The 9,616-nt window shown below is 45.5% G+C and overlaps 1 protein-coding gene across 2 annotated transcripts in view; it reads right to left on the bottom strand.

The window, feature by feature from the left end:
- Positions 1-929: 929 nt before the first annotated feature.
- YPEL2 (yippee like 2) overlaps positions 930-9,616 on the bottom strand; it is a 40,395-nt gene continuing 31,708 nt past the window's right edge. For both annotated transcript variants that reach the window (XM_064468339.1, XM_064468340.1), the window contains 3 exons: positions 8,428-8,471; positions 7,539-7,647; positions 930-6,177 (listed from right to left, as the gene is read on the bottom strand). In XM_064468339.1, the coding sequence (XP_064324409.1) occupies positions 6,088-6,177; positions 7,539-7,647; positions 8,428-8,471 (243 nt within the window). In that variant the 3' untranslated portion in view covers positions 930-6,087. The remainder of the gene's footprint in view (positions 6,178-7,538; positions 7,648-8,427; positions 8,472-9,616) is intronic.

Here is a 9,616-nt window from a genome sequence, read left to right as displayed (position 1 = left end):
CGAGATGAGCGGTGGTGGGCTGCAGCTGCAGCCAGCAAAAATGATTTGTACAAATGTCACAGCGTGTACCCGAGACGGACAAGCTCCCTCCATTATTCCAAGGAATTGCTCTGTATTTTAATATTGAAGGATCGCCCCTTTGCCCTCTCTTCCCTTCCAAAGCGCAAGCTCTGCTTCCCACGCAGAGATGTTCTTTGCTCCAGGACTAATGTGGATCGAACCCAGGAAAATCTCGTTTGCTGAACTTCCGAAATGGGTGTTTGACTTGCAAATACCCGAACACGCCAGGCGGCTTGGCCGATGCTTTGGTTTAACTGCGACTAACAAATACCTCCTACAGCCACAATACCGCTTTACAAGTCACGAAGCTGCGCCGTGAATTCTACCAACAAGCAGAACTTGCCAACCCCAGGGAGGTTCTCTGGCCACTGGGAATTTCCTGACCCGTTCCACCGCTGCAGGCACTGCTCCGTAATGGTGCTGACAAAACCCTTCATCCATGGGAAACAATTTAATGAGAAAGAGGGGGTTTGTTTCGTGGGTTTCTTGTTATTGTTGCTGCTTAAAAAATACCTTAAAAACATGCCATTCCTCACAGAGCAAAGTACGCGCGTCCCTTGCTGGTCTGGTTTAGGGAACGGCACGCGGTTACAGCACGACGGTGCCCGGCGTCAGCACTGTCTCCTGGTGCGTTTGGGGTTTCCTCTTGTGTTAAATCAAAGACTGCAGGGGCTGCGGAGGGTCCTGCTGCTCTGCCGGGCGGGACCCTCGCCCGCGGCTGCAGTGCCCGAGTGCGCCACGTGGCTGCTCCGGCCTGTTTTCAATCTGACTATTTTCAAGCTAAATGTAACATTTCTTGAGCAACCAAATTTTGCGGCGTCTGACCTGCACACGGTGTGGGAAATCAGAACAGAGCCGTGGACCAGCAGTTTTAGTACTTGAAAATTTTATTTTCTCAAATGAGCACCAACACATATTGTAAATATGACAAACAATACGCCTCCCTCTAATACTGAAGAACTATATACAATGTACAAACACATGAAAAGGTGAAAACCAATTATTTGAAAACAATTGCATTTATTACTGAAGCAAATGACCTGAAAGAATATGCCAAAAAATAAAATTAAAACAAGATCAAAGAAATAAAAGTATACACAATTTGTAAACACAAGAGCATCAATAGACAGGCTGGTATTGGAAACATTGTCCTTTAGTTTTGTCAGTGGGGAAAGCATTCCCAGTTCCTTATGAAAAACAAAACAAAGGCTACATACAGTTCGTAACTATGAGAATAGCTTATTTGTGGTTGTACCTTACACAATGCCATTCTGCTTGCATTTAAATATGTTGGGTGTTTTTTTTCTGAATTCAAGATGATTTTGTTTCCCCTCTTCTGCTTATTCTTTTTAAACAGGATTCTGCAAATTCTATGCCTAACCTAACTGCTTCTGAACATTTGATTTCTGAGGCCTCTCACCTGGTGAGAAGAGCTCCTTCCCACTGAGCTGCGCTCCGGTTCTCGCCCATCTGTTTACCCAACCGGGTGTTTGGGTGTCATCTCTTCATCCAAGAACTGGTTTACACGGAAACACGATGCTCCTCCCAAAACAAGGAAGCGCAGTGAAATGCATGATTAACACACTCTCACGTACCAGTTAGAAAAACGCGTACAGAGAAAATTCTCACTTGATCGGCACAAGAACAACAGATTGCATTCGTAGGGTTTCTTTTTCCTGTATATTTTTAAATGGTGTGCACCAAAACCAAGAGAATTAAAGAGCGTGCAACAGTTATTCGGCACTGAGAACAGCTCCTTGCTCGCAAAACACAGTCCAGTGGTTTGTGCTGTTGGTCCACTTTGGGATAAACAAGAGACCCAATGAATTAAGAACGAAGAAGGGGAAGAAGGGGAAGAAGGTGGGAGGTTGAAGACAGAAAGGAAAACGAAAAAAAAAAAAAAGAACTTTATTGTGAGAGAGGTAAACCTTTACTCTAATTTGTTATGTAGCAGCCTGGTTTAAAAAACAAACAAACAAACAAACAACAACAACAAAACCACCCCAAAAGAAAACCAGGATCCACGTCCAAAGACTTACGTTTTAGTTTAAAAACAATGACTAATTACAAATCTCCATCCTCCATCCCTGCTGCCCCCAAAGCAACTGGAAACAGCGATTCAGAGGTTGCAGCTTATATTCAACCCTGTTTTCTAAGCCTCGGTATCTACTCCACTCCAGCCAATACTGGTGCAAGAGAAAATTTCAGGCCCGGATCCTACAAACCAGATCTCCTCAGAAAACTCGGGCCCAGACAGAGCCCCACCGGCTTTCGTGGGGCTCGCCGTGGGAGCGCGAGCTGACGCGGGGCCCGGGCTGCCGGACGGGACCTCCGGCACTGAGCGAAGGTGTTTCAGCGTGTAACTCCAGACAGCGGAGCGCTCCCCGAGTGCCTGGAGCTACCCCCCGTCCCTCGCGTCAGCACTGCCCGCGCCGCGGGCTGCTGCCCGTGACCGGCCACGCCGGATGGAGGCAGGAGGGACCTCCCTCCTCCTGCCACCTCCAGAGGACAAATGGATCAACTTCAGAGGACAACGTATAGTATGATCTTTGTTTCCCTTTGAACATATTGTCCAACAAATACAGAAGGAAACAGTATCATTTATAAAGAACAGAAAAGTGCTCTCAGGGTGGGGCTCTGAGAAAACAGCACCAAATATATTATTTTTTTAAAAAAATTAAATATTATTTACAAAAGTATATTTCACAAGATAATGTTTTTTTTTTCTGCTTTGTATATATTATAATCTGAATATTTATTACAGGGATCAGGACTTCACACCAGATAATCCACCAGAGCAAAACAATTTAAAACCTACTGAAGTCTGAGCTTTGGGGTAGACAGGGGTGATGTAAACTGAAGGGTGCCAGAGACGAGGCTGCCACATTAAGAAAAAGCAAAACTCGCTGCTGTTCGTGCTTTCTCGAGGATGTCGCCCGCGGAAAGCAGCACCACGGGCAGTCGGTGCTTTGCGTTCAGGCATGCCTGCCCAAGGAGGCGGTTTCCACGGGCCACATCTCCAGGTCAGAAAAAACGGTCCCATCTTGCTCAGCCCAGGCGCTAACGAACCGGCTACAGTCAACTCACACAAGCAGAGGGATGCAGAGAGTGAGGTTCTTTGGTTATGCTCTGAATATATCACTCTACGAATCATCAGTTTGGCCTGTGCTGATTGTGGTAGCCGCTAGCATATGGATCTGATCATCCTGTCTGGTCACCGGCTCCCAGTACTGTCATGTGTCTTAATACAGCAAGTTACAGATGAGCTAGCAGCGGACTAAAGTACTTCGTATTTAATGGACACATAGCAGAGAACAAATGTCAATGAGCCTCAGAAGCCCGTTTTTCTTTATCTCCCTGTACAGTGTATTAAAGTCACTCTATAGATAATTTCTCTGGGTGTTTGGGAAGTTCACAGGCACATGTATTTTTTTCCTATCAGGGCCTGAGGCCAGATTCTCAGCAAGTGTGAATCTGCGGATGCTGATGGGACAAAACCAATTAAAACCAGATTAAGACCGTGCCACATTCAGGCTTAGACTGGTTGCCATTAAAAGCATTAACCCCTGTGAACAGTTAAAAACAGCCTGATCTGATGGATCGTTGTCCTTTCTTGTCCCAGATATATGGATAAACACATTTACATCTGGTACCTCTCTGTAGTACCTGTTCTTATTTCTCAGAGCAGTCCTCCAGACAGGCCTACCTCCCGTATCGCTTTTTTATAGGCACTCACTCTAAATACCAACATAAAACCATGAGCCCCGTTGTGCTCTTTTTCTCAGTCTCACATTAAGGATTTGGGGTCATCCCTTACTTCTCCCAGCTCCAACCAGATCCTTTTAAAGGCTATTTGTCTGGGGAGACTGAAGAGCTCTTCAAAGAACGCAAATTACTTCCCACTAGTCAAAATCCAATAAATTGTCACTGATCACCAACCAAAGGACAGGAAAACGGGACCAGGTCACTGCCAACGTCAACAAGGTAGCAGGTACTGCGGAATTTTTGGTTTCTACCACTGAAACCACTGAAGGGAATGTGGATGATGGAAGCAGAGACAATCCGAAATGAAAGCCACCGCAGAAGGGGTGAAGGCAGAAGCCCCTTCTAACAGGCCAGCCACAACGAGCCAACTCCATCCATTGCAGGAGCCATGGCCAGCCTCCATCTCACTTCTTGGGCCACCAAGTTTGGGTTTCAGCACAAGGACCCAACATATAAGTTCCACCCTGACCCCTAAGTAGCGTCTCTGCTCACATACCCTTCATTTAACAGCAAATGACTTTCTTCTCACCACCAGCTCTCCGTCCTGATCCCCACAGCTGAGAGTCTTTTGGGGGTGGGGGCAAGCGACAACAGATTACAGCTCCAAAGCTTCCGTTTCATAAGGAGTTAAAACCCCTGCACAATACTCTTTCCTTCTGGATTAAGAAAGATTTCCCCCAATGGATTAACCTACTTGAAAGAATTCCACAAACAAAAAGAAAATTCACTCAGAGAGATGAAATTCAGTTAAATAGTCTTGAGTTATGCACCAGATACTGGCTGGACTGTTGCAGAGCAAACTTCACATTGTCATTTATGTCTAACACAGCTCCCCTCTCACACACGATGCCCCTTCCCCACCAACCACTTCGGGAAGGTCCACACCAATTAAAATGAAAAAAATGAAAATGGGAAGGACTTGTCCCTTGCAGTTACGATGCCCACATCTACCCCTCCCCTTCAAACTCCAAGGCATAGACAATTTCAGGGGTAGGGGGAAGACGTTGAGTTTCCTTTTTCTTTCCCATTCCCCCTGTGCCTGCACCAGGCTTCTGGGAGTAGGAAAAGGGGGGAAGGTTTTGGGGAGGATACCTCATGGCTTGAAATATCCACCTGTGCAATACTGCTACAACCGCCAGGCTCCCCTGCTCCCTCCTCTCCCCCCATTCCTCTGCCAGGCTCCAAGAGCGGAGCTGATGGCTGGGGCCTGGGATTTAAGAAAAAGATTCTGTAACAGCACTTTCCTACTCGCACGTGTGAAGGATTGGTAAAAGACCCCCAGGGATGCTCCGTAGAGGCTGGGAAATCAAGGGGTACCCTGCATTACTAGGTTTGTCCCCATCCTCCTCTACATAATTTCCTCTTTCTTGCCTAGCACGTGCCTTTTTTTTCCCCCGTCATAGCTTCTACGCTGCAGCTTCAGCCCCTTTGTGCCTTAAGTAGTTTTCTCCTCCTCTCTGAAGGGCTCAAGAGTCAGGATTTGGTTTCTCCAGCTGTGAGGATGCTCCCCACAGCTGTGCTCTGTTGGGATGTCTGGCCTACCTACCCTGAAACAGCGAGAAACAGGAGAGGCAGGGAGTCTCTCCAGCCTTCAGGTCCTGCCCCCCCCAAACAACAAGTTCACAAATGGCAAACAAGACACAGAATTGCGATTAGCTTGTGGGGGGAACTGGTTATGACTTGTGCTCAGCCAGCTTAGACTGAAGCTCCACCAATGGAGCAGCGGTTTTACGATTCAGAGAGAACGCAGCCGTGAGGTATTTTTCTGTCCATTTAGACAAGTAGATAGTTTCAAGCCTTGGTTAACCAGGACTTAAAGGAGAAGTACAGTTTCACCTTCTGATGACTTCCCTTCGGTCCCACTCCCCACCCCCTATCACCTTCTCCTGCCCAAAACTTGGGTCCTCCTCCCGCACCGAGACCTTCTGATAAAACGCCACCACAGAGCCAACTTCAGTTTGTACTTAAACATTCGTCAACATGGAATGGCTGTCGGGCATTCGGTGCATTCTCTTAGCCAACGCCAGAACAGAGAGAGAAGCAGCCAGGGTCAACTCACAAACAGATACAAAGCAAAGAGACAGAGAGACAGAAATTTAGAGGCCAGTCACCAATAAAGATGGAGAAGGGTGTGAAGATGCTCCCAAATTGCAGAGCCTCTAAATGCATGGAACCAAGCGTTCAGTCACTCTCTCACTCTTGGATATAATGTTCGGTTGGATGGCATTCTCTTACACGCTGGTAGGGCTGGGGTCTTTCCATTCAATCCCAGCCATTATCCTTGATCATGTGAGCTAGTTCAATGATGTATTTGCCTTCTTTATACTTCTGGCTGCTTTCAAAAGCGTGTTCCTGAAAAAAAGGAGAAAGAATGAGATCAAGATGATATCTGAAGGTAAAGTCGCAGTTACAGATCAGATCGGGAGTGCTGTTACAAGCCTTAAGTCTTGTTGGCAGAGTAGAACGGTCAAACTGCAGGTCCTCCTGTTGGCTTTCAGGAAAATTACATTGGCAGAATCTTCACCATGTAAATGTGCAGCTATCTGTAGGCCAACGGCAACTGCTCCTTGAACTATGCTTTAGGAATCATTGGTGATAAAATCCACCTCTCTCTAGGGCCTGAGAATTTATTAACATTTGTTAAGAAGGCAGAGGTCTGATGAAACGTGCTGTAAAAGCACCACCGCTGGGAACGAGGTGGATTACGGTAAACTTCATATGGAAATGGAGCGAACGGGCACCGGGGGACGAGAAGGACCCCCTTACACAGATGTGTGCGTGCAGCTACAGAAACAGACAGTGCTTCAGAACTGAAGAAGTAAGGAAATCTATGGGACCCCTAACCAGGAGGGACTGCTGTTACTGAGGCTGCATCCTCAAAAGCGGTTCAGCTCTTCTCAGGTGCGCTGTTTGCAAGCATGTAATGCATCTGAAATAATGTCATTCTATTGCTGGAGAGGCTTGGGCTTACTGCTGTATTTATGAAATGTTGTGTTTTCTTTTACAATAAACTCAGTTTATGTACTTAGTGTCCTTCTCCATTTGAGAGACCCATGCTGTGTTTCTGCTTGAATTCCTACCGCATCAATTTTTGATGCTTTACTTTTTATAGCCTTTCAACTGATTAATAAAAGAATATTTCTGTCCAGAGGCCACAGATACATGTTTTGTTCAGACACTGGTCAAAATGTTTTGACAAACAAGTACACTGTGTGCCTCCTGAAGCAGAAATTAGGATGTACCATAAGCCTTTATTTGAAGGTAATTGAATTTATGAAGAGCAAGAGACAGCAAACAGATAAATTCATGTTCAATAGCATTTCCAGTGGGAAGGACACAGGATTAGCAATATATGGATCATTCTATTATTCTAATATTGTCTTGGAACAAAGACAATATGAACCACAAGACTGACTGAAGTTATCCTCAGTTATGTTAAGGGACGCCCACCAAAATCAGGCCCACAGTGTATATTCTTAGTAAAAAAATACATTAGCCACAACGAGCTCCTGATCTGAATGGATGCAACAAACACAAGACGGGAGGGAAAAAGGCAACACAGGAAGGAAAAAAGATGTGACTTCAGAACAGAACCCATGTTTCTGGTTCCCAAGTTAACGGCCTTTCCACGCAACCGCATTACCATACACACACCTTCAGAAAGGGCTGGAGCAAAGACGTCCGCAGGAAAAACACATGATACTGATACTCACATATTTCCACCCCAGCGTGGTTTTGCAGTTTTCACAGTAAATATCTGCAACCGCATGTAATCCTGTTAATAACACCCGCTCCTCTGCAGGGCCGCAACCCACATTAACTCTGGGGAAGAAGGAGAGATGCTCCCTATTAGTTCCACAGCAAGATGCTACAATGAAGCTGACAGCGGTTTTATTGCAGTATTTGGAAACACAAGCAGGAGGTTCAGGATACCGAGTACCACAGCTGTGCCCAAAACAAAGATCTCTTGCAGTTCCCAAACAGAGTGAAAAGGTAAACCAGGACTTTTATTCAACTAAAAATTCTATAAAGCTTTGAACAGAATAATAACATTACAGTAATTTGCACTAATTACGCATTTAAGAAAGATTTTAATTTTCAAATTGATAAAATGGTACTTTTACTTTCCCAAATGGAAGCTTGAAAAATGTAACTGAAATCAGCAGTTCTTCTGAAAGACATCCCAGCAGTGGTCTCTCCAAAACTATTTTCAGTTATTGGGAAAATTATACTTATTTTTTGTGCTAGCTCTAAAACGTAAGTTCGTATTCAGATATCATTTATTCTCTACATTTACGAAACTTTGACTCTTTGGTCTAACTACATTCTCCAAGAAGAGAATGACTCATCCATTAGCTCTTATTTCTCAATCTGATGATGAAAAAACCACCTTTTCCTAGCTGCTTATCTGAAACCTCAACATAAAATCAGATATGAATCCATGCTATTTCCTGCCTCTTTCTCCAACCACTTTCAGCAGGCTCCCAAGCCTTTGGCAGGGGTTTTCCAAGGGAAGACTATCCTTTTGTTTTCTTCTTCATGGGGATTTTCTTAAATCTATCCAAAGAGATGCAGAGGTGACACGTACGAAGTTATACTCACACTGAATTGAAGAGGTATGCTCGTCCTTGGCTTCCTTGAAAGGACTGAAAGGCAAGAAAACAAAATTCAGTTGGCTCGTTGATAGAAATAAGGCTAAACCAGGACCTGCCCTCAACGGCTGCATCAATGGTAGTTATAGCAACTGTTAGCCAGGGCCTGAGAAAAGCACGTCGTTACAGTCTTTGAGATGGAAAGAGCACAGAGCAAAATGTCAGGAGGAGATGAGCACTGATGAACAGAGGTCTTGTCCTGCAGATGGGAAGGGAGCAGCTGCCTCCAGTTCTAACGCCTGCCCACTTCACAAGGCATACTGGCAGCCCACTGGGAACTTCACCCAATGTTACCAGCACTTCCAGTGCCGTACAAGCCCAATGTACGTTTTAAGAGTTAAACTGGTTTCTCTCTCATATCCCACCCACGTCTACTTTCACCCTTCGGTTCTGTTTATGAATGTCACCCTACTGCCTCAACCTTACCTAATGCAACTTTGCTGCCAAACATGGTTTCAAATCTCTTTTCAACAAGGTGCTTCCCATTGCACAGCCACAGTTTTGAAACACCGCTGTCGCACTCGATGGCATGTGAATTCCCCTTAGGAAGACTGCTCAGATGGATGCTGACCCAAACTGAGAGATCGGGACCTATTTGCGCAAGGTGCTGTGCACATAAATACAACCTCTACTCTGGTGATTTTGCAAAAGACATTAAGGTTGCTGAGGTGTCTGCAAGCCTTTGAATTCCCACTGATGACAGAGGGATCTTCAAGACTGGATCTAAGCACAGGACAAGGCACAACTGGATAGAGATGACTGAACAAGAGAGAACCACATAGCAGCAAAACCACACCAGATAATCACCGTTTGTCGCACATCCTCTCTGCCCTGTGTTTCCTTGGGATCTCAGAGCATCACCATGAAAAGGCAGCGTTTTGAAGACAGCGGGGCAATGCCAGCCTGGCAGGACATTCCAGGTAGCCATGACACTTCCAAGAGCCAGCAGGCTGCATTTGTGTCAAGTCTGTAACATTACCCTGTGATGGTGGCTCACTTGTAAGAGCTGGCTCACACGCAGCAAGTGCTACCTGCACTTTCAACGTACTTCGACAAGCACACACTGAATTAAACATTCAGTGCCTATGAGCAAGAGCACAGTTGCTCTCTGCACATGCGTTACCTTACGAGATACCTCA

The sequence above is a fragment of the Phalacrocorax carbo genome, chromosome 17 (genome assembly GCF_963921805.1).
Source record: "Phalacrocorax carbo chromosome 17, bPhaCar2.1, whole genome shotgun sequence".
NCBI classification, from domain to species: Eukaryota; Metazoa; Chordata; class Aves; order Suliformes; family Phalacrocoracidae; genus Phalacrocorax; species Phalacrocorax carbo.
This window is presented reverse-complemented; position numbering and strand designations above follow the sequence as displayed.